Below are 24829 nucleotides of genomic sequence, written 5' to 3' on the forward strand. Positions count from 1 at the left end.
GTGGCTGGCTAGGGCTTGCTGGGAGGTGAAGGCTGGGCTGCGGCTGGCCAGTGCTTGCTGGGAGGTGAAGGCCGGGCTGTGGCTGGCCAGGGCTTGCTGGGCCCTCGTGGGCATCTGGGAGTGTCCCCCGCCCCCCCAACCCCCGGGAATGGACACACAGTGTCTGTGATGTTGCCAGAGGAGTAAATCACCCCTCGGGGTGACGAGGGAACCTGCTCAGTGAGTCACAGGCCAGTGTTTATGGGCTTTCCTGACCACGCGGATTCAGGGGCACACACGCATTATGCCAGAGTCAGTGTGTCCTTGGAAAATCTGGTTGAATGACTTATTATCTGTCCCAACTCAAGGCTCTGGATTAAAGCAACTGCTTCTCCTGCAGCCAGTTAACCAGAGGCAGGAGTGCTCCATCCTCAACCTTGACAGGGAAGCTGGGGGTGGATCCTGGCTGCTGGGGACCGCAGTACAGTGGGATTCCCAGATGCAGGAGACCTCTGAGTGCAGGGACTCAAAGCGCTAAAAGCTCCGGTTCGGGGTCAGATCGCCCTGGCTCAGCCCTGCCCAGCTGCCCGCTGGCCACGCTCCCTCCCTCTGCTGTTAGCGGAGCCCTCATAGCCAGTGACTCTCATGTGGATCCTTCTTACAACCTTGAGGGAGATACCAGAGTCCAGCCAAGTTAGCCATTCATCCAGGTCACCTGGGTCAGGGACGGGGCCAGGAGCTGCGCCCGATCTCCTGAGCGCGCCCGCCGTCCCTGCACACCCCACCTGCTCCCTACAGCGCTCCATCAGACGTCACGCACACCCCGGCCCCTGCACACTCCGCCTGCCCCCTACAGCGCCCGGTCACACGTCACCCACACCCCTGGTCCTAGGCTCCCCTCCCTAGGGGGCCACGCTCACCGTGGGATGGATCAGGCCCTCCCGGCGGTGGACGGTGCCCCAGGTGGCGACTCCGATGGTGATGACCTCACCTTCCTTGTAGCTGCTGCTCAGGCTGAAGTCCCGCACCGCCTCGCCCACCTGCTTCATGACGCCGGCGTGGGACCCCCCCGTGATGATCCAGGCCCCTGGGGAAGAAGCACGGTGGGCAGGCCCCGCAGTACTGAGGGGCTCCCTGATACCCCGGAGCCTGACGCCTGAGCCCCTCTAGGCTCAGCGATGCCCAGCCCCCCATCAACACAGAGCCCCTCGCTCAGGGGCTTTTAAACCAGCATCAGGTGTAAGGAACTGAGGTTCCCACGGCCCTCAGGCAGGGTGGGAACAGGAGCAGGCCCCACCCCTCTCCCTGGTCCCTGCCACCTCCTCTGGCCCCAGACTCAGGATCCCCACTCTCAGCACACTCTCTGCATTCTTCTATTTTGCTTTCCTTCTTCCTCCCAGCTTTCAGGACCCAGGTGCGGCAGAGTGCATCCTTGCTCACATCACTCAGCCTGGTCCCTAGGAAGGACTCCCTCCACTTCCCACCCACCGCCTGCTGCCAGAGGTTTGCAGCCAACCCTGTAAGAAACACACCTCCGGCCGGGCACGGTGGCTCACACCTGTAATCCCAACACTTTGGGAGGCCGTGGCAGTCAGATCATCTGAGGTTGGGAGTTCGAGACCAGCCTGACCAACATGGAGAAACCCCATCTCTACTAAAAATACAAAATTAGCCCAGTGTGGTGGCACATGCCTGTAATCCCAGCCACTCGGAAGGCTGAGGCAGGAGAATCACTTGAACCCAGGAGGCAGAGGTTGCAGTGAGCCAAGATTGCGCCACTGCACTCCAGCCTGGGCAATAAGAGTGAGACTCCGTCTCAAAACAAAAAAGAAACACACCTCCCATCCCATATCTGGTCTGACCCAGTGTCGTGAGCTGGTGGTAGCTTTGCCTGAGAGCAGGAGGTCCCCAGGTGCCTGCTCGCCTGGCCTGCCGTGGGGTGAGAAGCACAGGTGAGGCCACGGTTGCTGCCCCACAGCCTCCCCTTGAGGCACCAGCGAAAGTCACATTGGTTCGTTTTTGGGATTTGTCCCTGGTGCAATGCTGCCATACCAAAGGCTGGGTCACAGTGTCACCATAAAAACAACAACTGGGCCAGGCGCAGTGGCTCATGTCTGTAATCCCAGCACTTCAGGAGGCCAAGGTGGGCAGATCACCTGAGGTCAGGAGTTTGAGACCAGCCTGACCAACATGGTGAAACCCCGTCTCTACTAAAAAGGCAAAAATTAGCTGGGCGTGGTAGCACGCGCCTGCAGTCCCAGCTCCTTAGGAGGCTGAGGCAGGAGAATTGCTTGAGCTCAGGAGGCAGAGGTTGCAGTGAGCTGAGATTGCGTCACCACCAGTGCACTCCAGCCTGGGCGACGGAGCAAGACGCAAGACTCCATCTCCAAAAAAAAAAAAAAACAGCCAATCGGCCAGGCACGGTGGCTCATGCCTGTTATCCCAGCACTTTGGGAGGTCAAGGCAAGAAGATTGCTTGAGCCCAGGAGTTCAAGATCAGCCTGGACAACACAGACCTTGTCTCTACAAAAATTAGCCTGGCATGGTGGCATATGCCTCTAGTCCCAGCAACTCGGGAGGCAGGGGCAGGAGGACCACCTGAGCCCAAGAGGTCTAGGCTACAGTAAGCTGAAATCATGCTGCTGCACTCCAGCCTGGGGAACAGAGCAAGACCCTGTCTCAAAAATAAATGGATGGAGATGGAGACGGAGATGGAGATGGAGATGGAGATGATGGAGATGGAGATGATGGAGATGGAGATGATGGAGATGGAGATGATGGAGATGGAGATGATGGAGATGGAGATAACAGTTGAAAAGCTGGTACTAGCTTTGGGCCAGGACGCAGACTGCAAGGTCACTGATATTGAAAGCTAAAAAAAGGCTGGGCGCGGTGGCTCAAGCCTGTAATCCCAGCACTTTGGGAGGCCGAGGCGGGCGGATCACAAGGTCAGGAGATCGAGACCATCCTGGCTAACACGGTGAAACCCCGTCTCTACTAAAAAATACAAAAAACTAGCCGGGCGAGGTGGCAGGCGCCTGTAGTCCCAGCTACTCGGGAGGCTGAGGCAGGAGAATGGTGTGAACCCGGGAGGCAGAGCTTGCAGTGAGCTGAGATCTGGCCAGTACACTCCAGCTTGGGTGACAGAGTGAGACTCCGTCTCAAAAAAAAAAAAAAAAAAAAAAAGCTAAAAAAAATGCAACATCAAGACCCGGAGCAGGTGAACCCTGAAGAAACCCGTGGCATTATTTGAGAGGGCAAAGCATCAGAAAGCGCTTGTGGGACAGTGACCTGCATTAAACCTAGTCCCACGTGACCAGACTGAGAAAAGGTCTGGTCATTTTACAAGCAGGGCTGTGGGGCTCACAGGTCAAAAGATGCAGCCATGCCTCACGGTCACCAGGCAGAAAATGAAACCGAGGACTCTGTGAGCCACGCAGGCCAAGTCAGGCTCAGTTACGACTCCACTTGGAGGCAAAGACCATACCCCAGGAAAAGCGGGGTGACTCCAGGCCCATCTGGACCCAACATTGCCAAGTAATCACCTCAGGGCCTCACTATTCACCCAGTCCCCTCCAGAGAGGCCCGGGGAGCCTCAAGGACTTGGGGTCCCCTCCCCAATGGAATCAGGGTAGGGCGGGGCACCAGGTCACGGCCCCTGGGATCTCACACCATCCACCAGGACTGGGTCCCTGCCTGACTCTCAATGGTGATGCAAATTTGGGAGGTGATTTGACTCCAACCAGGCAGTTGTCTCAAGTGAAAAGATGGAAATAATAATGCTCCTTGCCTGATGCTGATGGAAAAAAGTGATAATGGAAAATGTGATGACCGGGAACTCTTGCTGGCCCCCTACAACTGTCCCACAACGCTGGCCCCAGCCGTGCACCCAGACCACCGAGGCTCCCAGGCCACTGAGGTTTTCATCTCTGCTTGGCCCTGGGCACCAGCGGGGCCACACACTGAGCCATCTCCAGCCCACGGGCAAGCCAGGGGCAGCGCCGGGCGTCAGGGAGCAGCTGTGCCCAGGTGAGGGGTGCACGGGTCCGACTCGGGCTGGGGCACGGCCTCGGTGGCTTCCAGGGACGTTTTGGGTCCTGATGGCCCTGACTGCCCCGGCACAGCCTCCACAGCCCACCCCACCCACCCGCCGGGGCCTCGTGTCCCTCTAGCCTCCAAGTTACCTGTGGTCTGAGCCACCTTGACCAGGCCTCTGCGGAAAATGCTCTTCAGCCGCGGCTTCATGTTGAAGTTCTTGGCCCCCCCGGTCACTGAGATCAGGAGGTTGGGGACGTCCAGACCCCAGTGCTGGGTCATGAGGTGGTAGATCGTGCTGGAGGGCGTGTCCTGGGAGACTCTAACATACTGCGGGACAGGGAAGACAGCGGAGAGAACCCGTGTATCAGTGGGCAGGGACAGCACTGACCCACACAGGCCACACGGAGAGGCCCCAGTGGGCGGCAGACACCACACACCTTTCCAGCTCAGACCCAGTAAAGGGGTCCCCGTGTGGGCAAGGCACGAATCATGAGAGAAGAGGGAGGCAGAGAGGCCCAAGCCGGGAGCAACAGGCCATCCCTTGGGGACCAGACCCGCCCTCAGCAAACCTCCCCCGGCCCTCCTGCCCCCACAGCACCCACTTTTTCCTCTTCCTCTCAATTTTGGGAGCGCCTCTCAGACATGCACCAGCACAGACTCCAATTCCCGCCCTAGCGCCTGGGCCCCGCCTTCCCAGGGTCTAATCATCTCCTGCACTGGGGTCTCTGCCCTCCTGTCCTTGTGCGCTCAGCACTGTCCCCTCTCCTGTCCCCTTTCCTGTCCCCTCTGCTCTGTGACCCCTGTGCCCTGGCCCATCCTAGGGATTCAGGGGACCCAGCTTCCTGTGCCTCCCGTCTGAACATGGTTCTCCCAGGCTCTGTCGTCACTCTGGCCCCTCATGCTCCAGGAGACCCTCACAAGTACACAGTGGACTTTCCCTGTTCCGCTAGGTGGGCCGTGTCTGAAGAGACCCAGCCAGGACTGCAACCCCCACCGGGATTGGCCCACCAGAGACACAAAGGTGATGGGTGAAATCCAGAAATGCCATGAGGTGCCCTTAAAACAAACGTGGTAGCATTGTCACTAAAGAAGGTCCAGTTAACCCACAACCATGGTGCCTGTCACCATCAGAACATGGGCCCCACCAGGTCCACCAGGCATCTGGAGGTGCTGGTCTCCCTGGGAGGAGCAGGGCTGTGGCCTGCATGGTGGATGCTCCCGGGCTTCGAGGCAGACCTGCCGCACCACGGGGTCTGTGTCCCAGCTGTCACTCACTGTCAGGCCACAGGCGTTTTTCCCTTACACTACCTGCCCCTGTCGGGAGTTGCAGGGCTGGGAGAAGCCGGGGGATAGGGGAGGGTGCAGCCAGAACTCCAGGCTCAGACGCAGCTGGACTCAAACCCACCACTGGCACTGCCACCATGGCCTTGGGCAACGGGTGGGGTCTGCCCATACCTCAATCCCTCATCTGAAACCCAACAACGGGACTGTTCCCATAACCACAGAGACCGAGGGGCCCAGGGGCCTGGAGAACACCCACATGTGATGGTGACACAGGGTGGCTCAGGGGCTGGGCCAGCCAGGAAGCCTGGGGCCGCAAGACCCCATCTCCGAGACCTGCCCCACCCAACCCCTTTGGTCACCTCATGACATCATCACACAATCGAGTGGACAGGTCACACTCGGCAGGTACCAGATTCAGGGCTCCAGACCCCAGCACAGAGATTAGTGCCACCCCCTCCCAGGACAGTGGCATCCAATCGCTGTCTCAGAACCCTCCAGAAGGCTGGTCAACACACAAGGGGCCGAGTCTCTGACTCCACAGGCCTGGGATGGGGCCTGAGAATTGGTCAGAGATGGCTGGTCCTCCAGGGACCACAGTGAAGTTGTGCATGAGAGAACCCAGCCCTGCGCCTGGGCCTCCCTCCAGCAGTCTGCACCCTCACAGTGCTCTCCTGCAGGCCAGGCTCAGCCTGGATCGTGCTGTGCCTGGCCCAGCCTCCTCGCAAGGACTCTCACCTTTGCTTCCAGACTTGCCATATGGCCTCCCTGCCATCCTGGGCCCCTTCCTCCTGCTTTTCCCTCCCTCTCCACACCCTTCCTGCCATTCCCCAAGCACACCCTGAGTGTGTCTGTGTCCTGCACCCCTCTCTTTCCTCCCTACTCGCCCCCAGGCCCTGACAAATGCTACCCAGGGCCACCCAGCCAGAATTCACTCACCACTCCCGGCTTGCACCCTCCTAGAAAGCTCACTGTGCCCCACACTGCTTTGCAGATGACCAAGCACTCCGAGAGTGGGATGCATCTCTTGCTTGCCTTGCAGAGCGCCTCCCCACCTCCTCCTTTGCTGTGCAGCCTGGATCTTTGCCAGCCTCCTGCTCTTGCCCCAGGAAATGCCAACCACCACGTGTCACTGTGGGGCCATGTAGCTCCGCCCACAATTCAGAGCAAGAGTGATGGAAACCAACCTTCTTCACCTCCTGGCTCAGGCCTGTGAAGACGATGTCACCGAAGGCATCTGTTGGCATCTCCTGGACATGTTTCTTTGGGTCCCACTGTGTGCCCTGGAAGGTGTCGGGCTTGGTAGCCTCCTCCAGGTGCTGCTCACGCGTGTAGCCACACTGACACACCACCTTCCTGCAAAGACACAGCACCAGTCACCCAGGGAGTGCGGTGCCCTTCCTGCTCCCTGTGGAGGCATCGGAGGAGGTCTGGTGGAAAGCTGCAACCTTTCCCCACCCAGCAAAAACAAGGCACCTGCCCCTTCCAGCCATGGGGGAGGCAGCAGAGGCCTATTGGTGGGCTGGAACTCTTCTCACCCTCAGCAGTAACAAGAAGCCTCCCCAGGAAGTGTCAGTGGATCAGTGGAGGCTGCAGGGGGCTTTGACTTCACCCTTCATGGGGCATTGACAGGGGAGGACTCCTTCCTTCACCATAGACATGTCAAGGGGACCAGCTAAAACTCAAGATCTTGAGTCTCTTAACACAAAATCTAAACTATCAAGGTTTCAATCAAACATCATTAGTTGTACCAAGAGCCAGGAAAATCTCAACCAGGATGAGAAAAGACAGCTAACAGCCACCAACACCAAGATGACACAGATGTTAGAGTTATCTGAAAATGATTTTAAAGCAGCCACCTTAGAAATGCTTCAACAAGCAATCATGAACATGCTCAAAACAAATGAAAAAACATACATTTCCAGTAAAGAAAGAGAAGATATACCAAATGCAAATTTTAGAACTGAAAAATGCAGTAACTGAAATAAAAACTCAATGGATGGACCCAACAGCAGGATGGAGGAGACAGAGGAAAGAAGCCAGAAGCAGGAAGACGGAACAGTAGAAATTGCCCAGTAAGAACAGAGAGAAAACAAACAAACAACAACAAAGTAAACAGAACCTCTGGGGCCTGCGGCACTGTAACAAAAGATCACACACTCCTGTTCAGAGTTCCCGAAGGAAAAGAAAAAAACAGTGATCCTGAAAATGTATGTAAAGAAGTTATGGTCAAAATTTCCCATATTTGACAAAAAAAAAGACATAAACCTACACACGCCACAATCTGAGTGAACAGCAGACAGGATAAACCCAAAGAGATACATGCCAAGACACATAACAGTTGAACTTCCGAAAACTAAAAACAAACAAAAACTCTTAGAAGCGACCAGGTGCAGTGGCTCACACCTATAATCCCAGCCCTTTGGGAAGCCGAGGCGAGTGCATCACGAGGTGAGGAGTTCGAGACCAACATGGCCAACATGGTGAAACCCTGTCTCTACCAAAATCCAAAACCTTAGCTGGGCATGGTGGCGGCCACCTGTAATCCCAGCCACTCGGGAGGCTGAGGCAGGAGAATCGATTGAACCCAGTTGGTAGAGGTTGCGGTGAGCCAAGATCGGACCACTGCACTCCAGCCTGGGCAACAGTGGGAGACTCCTTCTCAAAAAAAAAAAAAAAAAACACCTCAGAAATGACAGGAAGTTGGGACCTTCTTAACTGAAGGAAGGCTAGGGAATTTGTCACCAACAGACACACCCTAAAAGAATGGCTAAAGGACGTTCTCTAAACAGAAAGGCAACAAGAAAAGAAGGAATTTTGGAATATCGGAAAGGAAGAAAGAATAACAAAAAGAGTAACCTCTTGAATTTCCTAACTGATTTCTGATGGCTGAAGCAAAAATTATAACACTATCTGACATGGTTTTCAATACATGTAGAAGAAATATTTCAAGCAATTATAGATTAAGAAGGGGACACAGATGTAAAAGGAGATGTTTCTATACTTCACTCAAACTGGTAAAATGTCAACATCAGTAGATTGCAATAAGCTATATTATATAATATACTATCTAGAGCAACCCCTCTTAAAAAAAAAAGTGATACAAGAAGATACACTCAAAAACAGTATGGTGTAAGCAGTGGCTCACGCCTGTAATCCCAACACTTTGGGAGGCCAAGGTGAGCAGACTGCTTGAGCTCAGGAGTTTGAGACCAGCCTGGGCAACATGGCAAAACCTTGCCTCTACCAAAAATACAAAAATTAACCGGGCATGGTGGTGCATGACTGTAGTCCCAGCTACTCAGGAGACTGAGGTGGGAGGATCACCTGAGCCCAGAGAGGTGGAGGGTGTAGTGAGCCGAGATCATGCCATTGCACTCCAGCCTAGGCAACAGAGTGAGACTCTCTCAAAAAAAAAAAAAAAAAAAAAAGGGCCGGGCGCGGTGGCTCACGCCTGTAATCCCAGCACATTGGGAGGCCGAGGCGGGCAGATCACGAGGTCAGGAGTTCAAGACCATCCTGGCTAACATGGTAAAACCCCGTCTCTACTAAAAATACAAAAAAATTAGCCGGGCGCGGTGGCGGGCGCCTGCAGTCTCAGCTACTTGGGAGGCTGAGGCAGGAGAATGGCATGAACCTGGGAGGCGGAGCTTGTAGTGAGCCGAGATCGCACCACTGCACTCCAGGCTGAGCAAAAGAGTGAGACTCCGTCTCAAAAAAAAAAAAAAAAAAGTATGAATAATCAAAATAGAATTCTAAAAAATGTTCAAGTAACCCACAAAAAGACAAAAAAAAAAAAGAACAGAAAACAAAAAATAAAATGGCAGACGTAAGCTCTAACATACCAATAATTACACTAAATATAAATTTTCTAAATACAACAATTAAAAAACCGATTGCCAGAATGGATTTAAAAAAAAAAAAATAGTACCCAATTATTTGATGTCTACCAAAATCTCACTTGAAGTGTAATGACACAGGCAAGGTGAAAGGGAAAGGAATATTAAGCAGTTAAATAATATTGACACAAGGCTGAGTGTGGTAGCTTACACCTGTAATCCCAGCACCGTGGGAGGCCAAGGCGAGTGGATCACTTGAGGTCAGGAGTTCAAAGCCATCCTGGCCAACATGGTGAGCCCATCTCTACTAAAAATACAAAAATTAGCCAGGCATGGTTGCACGTGCCTGTAGTCCCAGCTACTTCCAGTCTCCGGGAGGTGGAGGTTACAGTGAGCCGAGATTGTGCCATTGCACTCCAGCCTGGGTGACAGAATGAGATTCCACCTCAAATAATAATAATAATAATAATATTGACACAAGCAGCAACTCGGATATCAAGCGCGCTGTGCTGAGGGAAAAAGACATGGGTCATGTAGCATATGATTCCATTGATGTAACAGGTCTCAAAATGACACAATGATAGGCATGAAGAAAGATTGGTGGTTGCAGGGTTCAGGGATGATGGGGGAGAAGGTGAGCTGACCATACGGAGGAAGTACAGGAGGAACTCGGTGGAGATGGACAATGCTCTATCGACCATGGTGGTAGTTACACAAATAAACATGTGAAAAATGACACAAGGCCAGGTGTGGTGGCTCACACCTGTAATCCCAGCACTTTGGGAGGCTGAGGCAGGCAGATCACTTGAGGTCTGGAGTCCGAGACCAGCCTGACCAACATGGTGAAACTCCATCTCTACTAAAAATATAAACATTAGCTGGGCATGGTAGCGCTCACCTGTAGTCCCAGCTACTCAGGAGGCTGAGGCAGGAGAATTGCTTGAACCCAGGAGGCAGAGATTGCAGTGAGCTGGTGTGGTGCCACTGCACTCCAGCCTGGGAAGCAGAGCAAGACTCCATCTCAAAAAAAAAAAAAAAAAAAAAAAAAAAAAGACATAAAACTAAACACATGCATTCTACCAGCTTGAATTCCTGGCTTGGGTACTGTACTATGGTTATGCATAATGTAACCACAGGTGGAACTGTGGGGCCTATCTGTAGTATCTTTGGAACTTCTGTACATCTATAATAATTTCAACATAAAAAGTTAAACACACACACAAGTGGAGGCTCCGAGCAGATGACACGGAGCTAGCACCTCGCCCAAGGTCTCCCACCTCCTCCCCTCGCCCGGGGATGGCAGGAGCTGCCAGAGTCGCTAGCCTCCAGGACCTGCTGCTCTGCCTCCTCCCCTTCCTCTGGCAAGAATGCAGCAATCTCTTTCTTCAACTGCTACCTTCCCTCTTTTTTCTTTGTAGGTTGAAGTCTTTTTGTTCCTTTACTGCAATTCATTGGTGCTTCAGGGCAAGAAGAGATACATTTATGTGTTCTTTATAACTTATTTAATTGGAAATCCACACATATTTTTAGATTCCAATGTTTTGTTAGTAACAAATGACCTAGAAAAGTACAGATGAGGCCGGGTGTGGTGGCTCACGCCTGTAATCTCAGCACTTTGGGAGGCTGAGGCAGGCGGATCACAAGGTCAGGAGTTCAAGACCAGCCTGGCTAATATGGTGAAACCCTGTCTCTACTAAAAATACAAAAATTAGCCAGACGTGGTGGTGTGCACCTGTAGTCCCAGCTGCTGGGAGGTTGAGGCAGGAGAATTGCTTGAACCTGGGAGGTGGAGGTTGCAGTGAGCTGAGATAGGGCCATTGCACTCCAGCCTAGGAGACAGGGTGAGACTCCGTCTCAAAAAAAAAAAAAAAATACAGATAAGACAGGAAAAAAAACACACCAAAAAAAACTCTAAAACCAGATGAAACCTGAACCAGATGGCACAGGGGAAAGACCACTGAGCAGTAAGAAAGGAAACGGGTTTCCCTGCCACGTATTGACTGTGTGATTGTGGATATTTCTACACTCAGTTTCTCAATCATTAAAATAGGAAAAATAACTCCTCCCGGATGTGCACCCTACAAAACCGTACAAACCCCTAAGGTCGCACTCAAGGCACTACAGACTTGCAGGGATCTTGCCAGCACCTGATGTCAGAGGTGAAGCCAGCTGGATTTCTGGGTCGGGGTGCAGACTTGGAGAACTTCTCTGTCTTACAAGAGGATTGTAAAATATGCCAATCAGCACACTGTAAAATGGACCAATGGGTGCTCTGTAAAGTGGAGCAATCAGCACTCTGTAAAATGGACCAATCAGCAGGACATGGGCGGAGACAAACAAGGGAATAAACGGTGGCCACCCTCCGCCCCACGCCCAGCCAGCAGCCGCAGCCTGCTCAGGTGTCCCTTCTATGCTGTGGAATCTTTGTTCTTTCTCTCTTCACAATACATGTGGCTGCTGCTCACTCTTTGGGTCCATGCCACCTTTGAGAGCTGTAACACTCACCACAAAGGTCCGCGGCTTCATTCTTGAAGTCAGTGAGACCAAGAACCTACCAGAAGGAACCAGCTCCACACACAATGTGACCTCCACAGTTTACGGATGAGAGACCTGGGGTCCGAGTTAGGGAGAGGAGTTCCCTGGACAAGGACGTCAGCTCTCCCGAGTCTTGCTCCAATGATGCTCCAAATGTCCTTGTATGTTCCTAACAGCCTATCACAAGCTACCTCCTGCCCCTCTTCTCCTTGAGCCATCACCTCTGATGAGACTGGAACTTAAACCTGCATGGTGTTTGCAAGCCTGATGTGATGCTGGAAACTGCACTGTGGCCACTGACCCAGAAATTACCTCATCAGAGAGCTTGCTCGGAACTCGGCCCAGATAGGCGTAAACAGGACACCACCCGCGGCACCCCACGGGAAATGAGAGCTCTTGCAGGTGCACTCTCCAACCTGGGCTCCTTCCTTCCACCTGAGGGGGGCTCCCTGCTCACCTCCAACCCCCGCACGTACATCTGAATTCTGAGGCATCCCCTCCAGTCTCTGTGCTTCATAGATGAGGATGATGCCTGGCGGCCCAGGGAAGAGAAGCCATGTGCCCAAGGTCATGAGATCCATGGTGGTAAATGTGAGCACAAAGGTCTGGACAGGGGTGTCCAGAGCAGAAATGGAAACAAGACGAGTCTGTGCAGAGCTGAGGAGGATTGCCAGGACGTGGGGCTAAGCAGTGGGATTACCCGGGCAAGTGTCAAGGGCCTCCAGGTCTGGACGAGCAGGGTGGAAAGAGCCTACCATGCTGAATGGAAACATGTAAGTGGTATAAATAAATCTGCTTCAAAAGCTGTGTTTGTGGCAGAGGATGCTCACCACTCATTCCGCCCTGGTCTTTCACAAAACGGAGGGACATTCCATCCCCTCCTCAGGAAGGAACAGGCCGGAACACACCTGGCCCCTCTTCCTGCTGCAGTGACCACCGTGGTTGGTGAGATGAGAGAGGCTTCTGTGTGGGACAGTCTTGGCATGGCAGATCTGCGGCTGCCTTCTCAGAGGGGCCTGCTTTCAAGGTGGTGTCTGGGAACGGGGCTTTTGGATCGTCTCTCCATCCCCTGACTGCTAGGAGTGCTTTGCCGGGCCTGGACTGTTCCTACAAACAATGGGTTTATGAACAGCTGCTTTCCTGCTGGGAGTCTGGGATTTGGGTGGTTGCTATGCAGAGGGACCCACATGGCCAGCGCAGGACACACGCCCTGGGCTCTGAGCCTCAAATGGACTTTGCAGGTTGCCGCGTTCTTCTCGGCTGGAGGAAGGAACACGCATGGCGCCCACACAGGAGAACGGCAGCAGCCTGCGCTCAGAGTCTCCAGACTGGGACTGTGTCTTTCTCCTTTGCTAAACCTATCACGTAGGCCTTCACCATGATAAACCTTAGCTGTGTGCACAGCTGTGAGTCCTAGCAAACCCCTGATCATGGGGGATGGCTTTGGGGACCTTCAGAAGCAAGTCTGTCCTGCTTACATCTGATCCAGGTCAGCACCCCTTCTTCTCTGGGCCCTGCTGCCCCAAGGTGAGAAGCACGCAGAGCTGACCAGCAAAGGCCCAGACCCACGGCGCCTCACCTAGGCTTCTCAGGACATAGCAGGTCAGGGTGTCAGCGGCATTCACTCTGGCACTCACTCACAAAACCAGAGTGAGGCCAGGCGCGGTGGCTCACGCCTGTAATCCCAACACTTTGGGAGGCCGAGGCGGGAGGATCACAAGGTCAGGAGATCGAGACCATCCTGGCTAACACGGTGAAACCCCATCTCTACTAAAAATACAAAAAATTAGCCGGGCGCAGTGGCGGGCGCCCATAGTCCCAGCTGCTCGGGAGGCCGAGGCAGGAGAATGGTGTGAACCCGGGAGGCGGAGCTTGCAGTGAGCCGAGATCACGCCACTGCACTCCAGCCTGGGCGACACAGCGAGACTCCGTCTCAAAAAAAAAAAAAAAAAAAACCCAGAGTGAGTCCATCTTGAATAGGCACTGGGTGAAATGAGGCTGAAACCTACTGGGCTGCGTTCCCAGACGGTTAAGGCGTTCTAAGTCCCAGGATGAGACAGGAGGTTGGCACAAGACACAGGTCGCAAAGACCTTGCTGATAAAACAGGATGCAAGACACTGGCTAAAACCCACCAAAACCAAGATGGCAACAAAAGTGGGCTCTGGTTATCCTCGCTGCCTATTACATGCTAATTATAATATATTAGCATATGAGACACTCCCACCAGCGCCAGGACAGTTTACAGATGCCATGGCACTGTCAGAAATACCCTATATGATCTGAAAGGAAGAAGAAATCAGTTCTGGGAAATCCCCACCCCTTTTCCCAGAAAACTCATGAATAATCCACCCTTGTTTAGCACATGATCCAAAAATAACCATAAAAATAGCCAACCAGCCAAGCGCAGCGGCTCATGCCTTTAATCCCAGCACTTTGGGAGGCCAAGGCTGGTGGATCACCTGAGATCAGGAGTCCCAGACCAGCCTGGCCAACATGGTGAATCACGTGAACCTGTGAGACAAAGGTTGCAGTGAGCCGAGATTGTGCCACTGCACTCCAGCCTGGGCGACAGAGTGAGACCCCATCTCAAAAAAAAAAAAAAAAAAAAAGCCAACCAGCAGCTCCGGGAGGCGGAGTTTTCTGGGAAAGGGGTTCCCAGAACTGATTTCTTCTTCCTTTCAGATCACATTGCAGTGAGCTGAGATCATGCCACTGCATTCCAGCCTGGGAGACAGAGCGAGACTCTGTCTCAAAAAATATAAAATAAAATAACAACACATTGGCCAGGCACGGTGGCTCATGCCTGTAATCCCAGCACTTTGGGAGGCCGAGGCAGGTGGATCACTTGAGGTCAAGAGTTCAAGACCAGCGTGGCCAACATGGTGAAACCCCATCTCTACTAAAAATACAAAAATTAGCCAGATGTGGTGGCGCATGCTTGTAATCTCAGCTACTGGGGAAGCTGAGGCAGGAGAATCCCTTGAACCCGGGAGGCGGAGGTTGCAGTGAGCCAAGATTGCACCACTGCACTCCAGGCTGAGTGACAGAGAAAGACTCTGTCTCAAAAGAAAGAAAGAAAGAAAGAAAAAACCCACACGACAACAAAAATACAAATTTTTTAAATGCAGTATAACTATTTTTATAACATCTACATTGTATCAGGTATTATGAGTAATCTAGAGATGATTTAAACTATGCTGAAGGATGTATGTAGTTTATATGCAAATACCACACCATCTCGTATCAGTGACTTGATATGAGATATGGAATTTTGATATCTGTGGGTGTCCGGGAACAATTCCCTAGGGATGCCAAGGGACAGCTGTTTTACTGGTGACCGTGAAACTCTGATGATGTACCATGTACACTAGAGGTTACCGGCTACTTTCGCTGCCTCAGCATCTGCTCCTACTACTGCCCAGGGAGAAATGGGGCCCTTATCCAAGGAGGGGCCACCCTGGGGCAGCACAGCCTTCCTCTGTTTCCCATGCACAGGATGCTCCTCCCTCCCCATATTCAGTAAATATGAGCTAAAGGCCACTCTCTGGGAATTAATACAACATTCTGCTTTGGTCCCAGCCCCCCAAAACTCAGCATCTAGCAAGAAAGCTGAACACAAAGGCACACAGCGACAGCACGACAGCTGGGATCAAAGAGAGACACGCGGTGTGGTGGGAGGGAAGCTCACTTCCTGGTAGAGGTTGTGTAGTCAAGGCGGGCTGCACGGCAGAGGCAGCATCTGCAATAGGCCTTGAGGGATATGTAGGAGCTCACCAGGCAATGAAGGAGTAAAAGGAGAAAGCGTGTGGCCCATTTGTGGAAGAGCATGAAATGGGTGTGGCTGGGGGAGGGCACACAAAGATGAATCAACACTCTGTCGGTGTCTAAAGGGGCGCCAACGGTGGGGAGCACCATCGGCTCAGGAGGGCCATATCCCGCCGCTCAGAGGCAGTGGCCATGTTGCCTGTGAGGGAGTCTTGGCCACACCTGAGTCGTGGGCTCTCTGGGGAGAAGGGGTAAAGGGGGCTCTGTGGGGCCTGGGGTAAGTCAGGCCTCTGGCTTTGGCAAGCTGTGCAGGGGGGCTGTCTTCTGGCCGTGGACTCTCCCTAAGACCCTTCTAGTTCCTGGACCCTGGGACTCTCTCTCTGGGGGTGGGGGCAGGTGTGGAAATGAGAGGATTAGAGGATGCACCTGTGTTCAAACCACTGGGCCTCGCCGCACGATAGTGCCATGATAACCCTGAACAAGTCACCTAAACTCTGCACCTTGGTCCCCACACCTGCGAGGCAGGATGAGGGTCAACTGTCCCCCACAGGAGGCTTGGGGGGTAAGGTGGAAGTGCTCTGTGGACTCTAAGCCTCGTACGGACACAGAGGTATCTTCACTGACCCTTCACCGAGGCCCTGAGGGGTCTTGGCCTGACCAGCTATTCCATGTGGGATCAGAATGGAAGACGTCAAAGGCCTTACACACAAATCTCGTCACTTACCCAGCATCAGACAGTTTGGAACTTTCCACAAAATACACGCATTCTTTCTTCTTGATGTTTTCAGGAATCCATGAACTGAGGCTTTCTTGCTGAAGGTAAAGAGGGTGTGTTGAGATCCTCCGACGTTCGAAACAACACCCCCAGCCCCCCGGAGACACATCCGTGCTCCTTGAGGAGCTTCCACACTGCTTGTTTGAAGAAAGGAAGCCTGCGCGACCCTGAGCCAAAGATTAGAAGCACCTTGCCAAGACTCTCAGGTGGGGATTCAGGAGGGAGGAATGAATCTAAGAAATCGTTTCCACTTGGGACCGATTTGAATGTGCGCACTTTAGTTTATACAGCAACACCACCTTCCCTGGGAACAATGTGGTGTGGTGGAGAACGTGGAGGCTGGGAATCTGGGGACCTGGATCTGGCATCATTGGGAAAAGGGCAGCTACCCTCCTGCCTGGCTGGCAGGGGGACGGCAAGACTCCATGTGCTTTCAACACACTTGCGTCTTTGTCTCCAGGACTTTGGGGAAAGCTAGCCCAGGCCCAGGCCCTCCCAATCAAAGGATGTGAAATCATTATGCAACAAGGTAAGCATGGGTAACAACAGATTGCCAGGACTCTAGCGCAACATTTTTGAGTTAACCCAGTGATTTCCCAATCAGACCAACCATGGGAAATGATTGTGCAATGCAGAGAAGGCCAGAAAGGCCAGCCACGCATCACCCTCCCCAGTTGTGTTTTCCCAAGGACATGGCTGGGCGGGAGCCCCGGAGGTCAGCAGACCCTTGCCCACCCCCGTCGTCACAGCCTCAAGCTGCAACCTGCCCAACAGTGACCTCCGTGGCCACGTGCCAGCTGCAGGCTGACTGGCAGAAAGCTCACCTTGTCGTTGCCAAAGGGGCACTGCGGCCTCCAGCCCTTGAAGAGGCTGCTGTTGCTGCGCCGGAGATTGGAGACCATCCCCAGGTCAGCGACCCTCCTGGGCGGCCCCACAAAGCCCTCCTCCTGCTCGGAGCCAGCTTTCCTCAGGGCCGAGGGCTCCATCCTGGGACCTCCACGCCAGCTGCAACCAGGCCTGCTGCCCTCAGGACAGTCCTCCCTCCAGCTTGCTACACTGGGGGTTCTAGAAACACACGGGGTGGTTGCTGAAATAGATCAGAGACAGGAAGATGAGGCTGATGTTCTGAGAAGGCCACATGCTTCCTTCCTCACGTGAAGCCCTCATCCGGTTCTCTTCGTCAGCCTGCACATCTTCCCAGCTGTCTGAGCTCTGTCCCTTGGCTGGGGCCCCTGGACACTCCGGGGGAGTACATGCACATGCAGGGCTCCCAGCGCCCATTCATAATGGTAACAACCTCAGGTGACTGCAAGGCCAGAGATAGAGCTCCCTCCCCCACGGGTGCAGCCTCCGCCCCCCGGCTGCACTGCACACCACACAGAGAAGTCTCCGTGGCCAGCACCAGCTGCCGGCGACGTGGTTTCGCAACCGTGCACAGCTCCTGCTTCTAGACACCAGTCACTACTTTTCATGTTCCAAAAATAAAAAAATAGCCCCCACTATCCACAAAGGAAGTTTCTCGTTGTTGATTTTTGAGACAGAGTCTCTGTCGCCCAGGCTGGAGTGCAGTGACACGATCTTGGCTCACTGCAACCTCCGTCTCCCAGGTTCAAGTGATTCTCCTGCCTCAGCCTCACCAGTAGCTGGGATTATGGGCACCGCTAATTTCTTTTGTATTTAGTAGCAAAAGGGTTTCACCATGTTCCTTAGGTTGGTCTCGAACTCCTGACCTCAGGCGATCCACCCGCCTCCGCCTCCCAAAGTGCTGGGATTACAGGCCTGAGCCACCGTGCCCAGCCTAGAAAGGAAGTTTTGGGGAGTACCACATCTCTCCACTCCAGGACAAAGACAGTAATTCAAAGGAATCTTATTCTCTCATGTCCTTTCTCCCTGGCTCTGATGTGGCCTTCATCACTGAAGCCATAGGAAGCCACCAGATGACTGCCCTCCCTTTACAAATGAGAAACATAAGCGAGTTCAAGCCCTGCAGGGTCTCCCTGAGCCCCTGGCACCCACAATGCTGTTCTCATGAGGTCATCCATGGTCACCCGCAGTCACTGCCCCAAAGGTGTGAAGGGGAGGGTTGCTTGGAGGCAAAAGATCTGACTGCAATTCCCCACTCATCCCTGCCCTGAAAGCCGATCTCTGACCATGTCCTCTCCACTACACATGACAGTCACTGTCAGACAAGCCTTTGCTCTGCCGTCCCCTCATCACATTAGGTGACTGAGCCCCTCTTGCGGGCCACGGAGCTTGAAGCTCGGTGCTGGGAGCTTGGGGCTGAGCTGCTGGCTGCTGTCCTGGGGCAGGCACTCTCAGGCCACCCCACCTCCCACACTCTCCCTCCTCCCCTTTGCCCCTTGGCCACACCACTAAACTTAACTTTCCCTTCCCGGCCTTTTCCTGCCGTTCTCAGAGCAGATGTTGTGCCGCATGCCAGTGGGGCCTTTCCAGGGCCATGAGCTATCCCAGCAGCCACTGGCCTGGCTTCACAACCAGCTTCCAAGGGAAGCAGAGGGACAGAGACGTCCACAGCGGCAAGAGGAAGAGGAGGCTCTAGAGAGCTCGCAGTTGCACCAAGAGGACCCAGGACTGCAGGTGGCTCCCCAGGCAGGAAGTCCACCCTGCATGGGATGAGGACGGCTCCACGCTAGAAACAAAGGCTCCAGCGTCGGACGGGAGGGTCCGCGGTGAGGGACTCTCTGCCTTAAGGAAGACCAGCATGCTCTGTTCATACGCTCATCTTTCAGGCAGCTGCCCACCTCAGCACAGCCCCTGGAGTCTTGTGCAGGTTCCTCTCATCCCAGTGGCAAGCAGGCCCTGGGAAGCAGGTCAGACCCGCTCCAACACCACCCCAGACTTTGCAGGAGGCAGCCAGGAGCCCCCGTGAGCATCTGATGCCTGCTGTGGGGGGCCACTGGCTCAACCCAGTCCCCAAAAGGACGTGTGCCTCAGCCTCAGCCCAGGGGTGCAGAACCCTGAAACCCAGGCCTGGTAATGACCTTCCCAGGGCCCATCCAGCCCTCTCTGAGGTTCTTAATCCCTTTCTCACGGGTCACCTGAGAACAGCATGGGCCACCTGGTTCACAGCTAAAATTCTCCACCAGCAGCTGGCACAGGTGTGAGTGTTGAGAGCACTCAGGAAGGAAATGAACTTCCAGAAGACAGATGCATGAAGCAGGCTTGAGCAGGGCAAGGCCCCATGTGGGGTGGATTTCCAAACCCGAACCCTGCACAGAGCTCTTCCCAGGAGAAAGGGGTGCAGTGGAGCCCTGAGGGATCATGGGTTGGGGCAGCATTCCGTGCCCTTCAGGGTTAGACACTGAGCAACCCCGTCCTCAGCCCCGGGGGCCCTGCATGGCAGGGGTGGCAATGGGAAGACCACTCCCACCTGGGCCGAATTCAGGACGACTCATTGGCACCTGAGCCTAGGACCAGGCAACTCAAGAGGATCCTGGTGTGCCTGCCGCCCCCAGCCCAGCCCAGCAGATTCCTCGGGAAATGGAAGGTTCTGTCTGGGCAGGGAGGGCCTTCCGCACCAGCAGGACTGGGACAGGCGCGCCCTGCCCTCCCTCAGTACACCGTGTGGCCGCCCTGCCCTCTCTGGAGGTTGCTCGGGCATCCTCTGAAATCCCCGCGTGAAAGCCAGCCCTTCCGAGACTGGACAGGCAGAGGCAGGTGCCGGGACAGAGGAAATAAGCGTCCTGGAAGCGAGCCCTGCGGTCCGGGCGGACTGGCAGGGGCCGAGGACGGCTGAGTCCCTCATCTCCCGGTCCCCTTGCGCCAGCTGGACAGGGTCGCCCCAGCGGCAAGGCGTCCCGCGGACAGACTGCACCCGGATCCGAGTCAGCGCCCTGCGCCTCTGCACACACTAGGCCCCCCAGTCCGCGCCCCGAACCCTACCGGTGCCCCTGCAGCAGCGCCCCGAACCCCGCCAGCCCCTGCACCCCGCCGCGCCCTGCACCAGCGCCCTGCACCCTTCCTGCGCCCCTGCACCCCGCCGTGCCCTGCACCAGCGCCCTGCACCCTTCCTGCGCCCCTGCACCCCACCGCGCCCTGCACCAGCACCCCAAGCCCTACCCACGCCCCTGCACCCCACCGTGCCCTGCACCAGCGCCCTGAACCCCTCCTGTACCCCTGCACCCCGCCGTGCCCTGCAGCAGCGCCCCGAACCCCTCCTACGCCCCTGCACCCCACTGCAACCTTCACAGGCTCCCTGGCCGGCCGCCTCCGTCCCTACACCCGGGCTCACCTACCTGCTCGGAGCAGCCCGCGCCCCGGCGTCACCCGCGTCTCCGCGCAGCACGGCCTCCCTGGCCCCGCGGGGCGGTCCGCATCTCGCCCGAGCGTGCGCCGCGTGCGCGGTGCAGTGGAGCCGCCCGCAGCGCTCTGCGTCAGTCAGCCCGGAGAGCGCCTCCCGCGCCGCGTCCTGCGCCCGCAGTTAGAACCAAGGACACGCCAGGGAAGAGGAGGCCCAGACACCCCACCTGCGGGCCCGCCCTCCCAGGAGACCTGGGACCGGACACTCGCACGGATGTGTGCCTTCTGAGGGTTGGGGGCACCTGTCTCCTTTAAACCGGCGATTATCTTTAAATCCTGAATAGCCAGCGGGAGCGGGACAGGCAGGACAGGCGTCGCAGGGGGACCTGGGACTGAGTGAGACCCCCCACAACAGGACTCAGGACCACCTGCTCAGAGACCTCTGCAGCCCCCTCCCCCAGCACTCCGGATATGACCCCAGAGCCAGGGACCATTCCCAGTGAGACAGGCAGGACCCCAAGGCTGGGGCAGGCTCAGAGCCTGCTCCCTGGATCTGTCTCAAGGAAGGGGACAAGAACAGCCAGAAAGATCAAGCCCAGCAGTCCGCATCACGGCAGGTGCTGGCCACGGGGCCCCACGGATGTCTAACTCCACCCTGTGTGGTGCCCACTCTCTGGCTTGGGGAGGGACAGGGACTGCCCTCTGAGGCCTGAGAAGGTGATTGCACCTTTCCCAAATGGCCTAGACCACCCAGATGCCCTTTCACTCCACAAAGCCACACAGTCCGCCCCTGCCTTGCCACCAGTGGGCAATACCCAGCTGCCATTCCTGGGCCCCACTGGCCTCTGTGTCCAGGAAAGTGAAGAGGCCCTGTGGCCTCTGATCTGGGGGAAGGGAGGGTGCCCCCCCAACTCCTGCCTGACCCGCACCCTCATTTCCTCGCTGGATGCGCAGGCCTTCTGCCCAGACTCCTGCCCTGAGCACACGCCTCTAGAAGGCCCTCCACAGATGAGCCAGCCAGCAGTGCCCGCGTGCTGAAGCATGGCCACCATCTCACTAACCCACCATCCTGGTACCTGCAAAGTGGTGGGAAAGCAGTCAGAGCCCCTGGTGTAGGACAGTACTCAGGACACTGCTCTGCACAAGCATGGCCGGAAGCTGCCCTCCAGAGTGGCCAGCAGTGTCCCCACAGACCTGCAGCTGTGCCTGGGGCCGCACAAGCAGCTGCTCTGCCCTGCTGGATGGCATAGTCTTCCGTCCAGTCCACCCTACAAACTAGAAGTGCTCGATGGGCACCTGCTGCAGGAGTTGGGTTCTATGACCACCAGCCACATCCCCAGCAAGGCGTCTTAGACCCTCCTTAACAGGCAAAGAGAAGACCCCCTCCCTTTCACCTGCTCCGTGTCAGTAGAGCCCCATCCAGAGCCCCTGCCCTGGGTGCTTTCTGGCTGGAGAGCCATCTCGTTAACTGAAAACACACTGCAGGGCAGTTAATATTTTATAAGACAGTCATAACTGCCGAGCCATCCACAAGATGGGCTGGGCGCTGTTTCCAAGTATCCTGGGGCTCTGTGGGAACGTTATTTAAGGTGAAGTAGTCACCAAGATGACCGTCTCTGATGAAATAGCCGGGCCCACATTGCCCTGGGAGCGGCTCCTGCCTTTCTAGAGAAGAACCGCACACTCCACAGAGGGCCATGTCTGTCTGCCCGGATGCTGCTGCAGTAGCAATTATGGGATATTCTTCCCATAAAAGAGAGGACACGCGACCATAAAACCCGAACAGGGCAGGTACGGATCTCCATTGCGAGTCCTCTCGAGTTCAGAGACAGAAAGCACTTGGCACAACGTGTTTCTCAGTGTGGGCACGAGGCCCAGGTAAAAAAGGCCCCTGCTCTGGCAGCAGGAGAAAACCACAACTGGAGAAAAAGGCAGTGATGGGGCCACAGGCACTGGCACACTCTGGTCCTGAGTGGGACGCAGGAGCAGGTGACAGGCGGCCGGCTCCTCAGAGGAGACTCCAGGAAGGAGGGAGGCCCGAGCTAGAGCAGGGGCAGCAAACTCTCTGCACAGGGCTGCATGGTCGCTGCGGCAGGTTTTGCCGGCCACGTAGTCTCTGTCCCAGCTCCTAGCCTCTGCCCTTGCAGTGGGAAGGCAGCCGTGGGCCATTCAGCTGACCCTGAACGACACGGATTTCAGCTGCAGGGATCCACTTCTACGCAGATTTTCTTCCACCTCTGCCACCCCTGAGATGCTAGACCACCCCGTCCTCTTCCCCCTTCTCCTACTCACGGGAAGACGACAAGACCTTTATGATGACCTGCTTCTACTTTTTTTTTTTGAGATGGAGTCTCACTCTGTCGCCCAGGCTGGAGTGCAGTGGTACGATCTCCGCTCACTGCAAGCTCCGCCTGCCGGGTTCACACCATTCTCCTGCCTCAGCCTCCCAGGTAGCTGGGACTACAGGCACCTGCCACCACGCCAGCTAATTTTTTGTATTTTTTAATAGAGACAGGGTTTCACTGTGGTCTCAATCTCCTGACCTCGTGATCAGCCTGCCTCAGCCTCCCAAAGTGCTGGGATTACAGGCGTGAGCCACTGTGCCCGGGTGACCTGCTTCTACTTAATGTGAATATATTTTATCTTCCTTGTGATTTTCTTAATAACATTTTCGTCTCTCTAGCTCCCTTTATTGTAGGAACACTGTTTATAATACATACAACATACAAATATGTGTTTATGCTATCAGTAAGCCTTCCTTCTGGTCAATAGTGAGCTATTCGTAGTTAAGTTTTGGAGGAGTCAAAAGTTATACCCAGATTTTCAACTTTAAGGGGTGTCGGAGCCCCTAACTCTTGAGTGGTTCAAGGGTCAACTACATAAATGAATCAGTATGTTACGTGGTTTGGCTCTGTGCCCCACCTAAATGTCATTGCAAATCATAATCCCCAGGCCGGGCACAGTGGCTCACACCTGTAATCCCAGCACTTTGGGAGGCCGAGGCAGGCAGATCACTTGAGGTCAGGAGTTCAAGACCAGCCTTGTCAAATGGTGAAACCCCATCTCTACTAAAACTACAAAACTTAGCCAGGCATGTTGGTATGTGCCTGTAATCCCAGCTACTCGGAGGCTGAGGCAGGAGAATCACTTGAACCCAGGAAAGGGAGGCTGCTGTGAGCCGAGATCATGCCACTGCACTCCAGCCTGGGCAACAGAGCGAGACTCTGTGTCAAAAAAATTGTAATCCCCAGCGTGGAAGGTTATTAGATCAAGGAGGCGTTTCTCATGAATGATTGAACACTGTCCTCTTGGTGCTGTTCCCGTAACAGTGAGTGAGTTCTTGCGAGATCTGGTCGTTGAAGTGTGTGACACCTGCCCGTCTCTCTCTTACTCCTGCCATGCAAGACGCCTGCCCACTTTGCCTTCTATCATGATTGGAAGCTTCCTGACGCCTCCCCAGAAGCAGAAGCCACCTGTACAGCCTGCAGAACTGTGAGCCAGTTAGGCCTCTTTATAAATTACCCAATCTGAGGGGTTTTTTAAATAGCAATGCAAAAATGAACAAATACAGCATAACTGTGCACTAGTATTAATTCAACTTTGCAGACTGGGTGCGGTGACTCACGCCTGTAATCCCAGCACTTTGGGAGGCTGAGGCGGGCAGGTTACTTGAGGCCAGGAGTATGAAATCAGCCTGGCCAACAAGGTAAAACCCTGTCTCTACTAAAAATACAAAAAATTATCCGGACATGGTGGTGCATGCCTATTGTCACGCACATCCGTGCAAAGAGACCACCAAACAGGCTTTGTGTGGGCAACAAGGCTGTTTATTTCACCAGGGTGCAGGCAGGCTGAGTCCAAAAATAGTCAGCGAAGGGAGATGGGGTGGAGCCGTTTTATAGGATTTGGGTAGGTAAAGGAAAATTACAGTCAAAGGGGTTGTTCTCTTGCGTGCAGGGGCGGGGGTCACAGGGTGCTCAGTGGGGGAGCTTCTGAGCCAGGAGAAGGAACTTCACAAGGGAATGTCATCAGTTAAGGCAGGAATCGGCCATTTTCACTTCTTTTGTGATTCTTCCGTTACTTCGGGCCATCTGGATGTACACACGCAGATCATAGGGGATATGACAGCTTAGCTTGGGCTCAGAGGCCTGACACCTATAGTCCCAGCTACTCAGGAGCCTGAGGCAGGAGAATCACTTAAACCCGGGAGGAGGAGGTTGCAGTAAGCCGAGATCAGACCCTTGCACTCCAGCCTGGGTGACAGAGCAAGACTCCATCTCAAAAAAAAAAACAAAACAAACAAACAAAAAAAAAACCTTTATTTGCAAACAGGTGGTGGGCCCAATCTGGCCAGCA

The 24829-nt window shown here is 54.7% G+C and overlaps 1 protein-coding gene across 5 annotated transcripts in view; it reads right to left on the reverse strand.

Annotated features, from left to right (window-relative positions):
- TRPM2 (transient receptor potential cation channel subfamily M member 2) overlaps positions 1 to 24829 on the reverse strand; it is a 95211-nt gene that overhangs the window by 65692 nt on the left and 4690 nt on the right. For all 5 annotated transcript variants that reach the window (XR_004052653.1, XM_030914674.1, XM_030914673.1 and 2 more), the window contains 5 exons: positions 17038 to 17300; positions 16163 to 16251; positions 6486 to 6654; positions 4164 to 4344; positions 900 to 1066 (listed from right to left, as the gene is read on the reverse strand). Coding sequence is in view for 4 of the 5 variants with exons in the window: in XM_030914674.1 (XP_030770534.1) it covers positions 900 to 1066; positions 4164 to 4344; positions 6486 to 6654; positions 16163 to 16251; positions 17038 to 17300 (869 nt within the window). In the remaining variant the exon portion in view is untranslated. Of the gene's footprint in view, positions 1 to 899; positions 1067 to 4163; positions 4345 to 6485; positions 6655 to 16162; positions 16252 to 17037; positions 17301 to 24829 lie in introns of those variants that run through there.

This window comes from Rhinopithecus roxellana, chromosome 13 (genome assembly GCF_007565055.1).
Source record: "Rhinopithecus roxellana isolate Shanxi Qingling chromosome 13, ASM756505v1, whole genome shotgun sequence".
Taxonomy (NCBI): Eukaryota; Metazoa; Chordata; class Mammalia; order Primates; family Cercopithecidae; genus Rhinopithecus; species Rhinopithecus roxellana.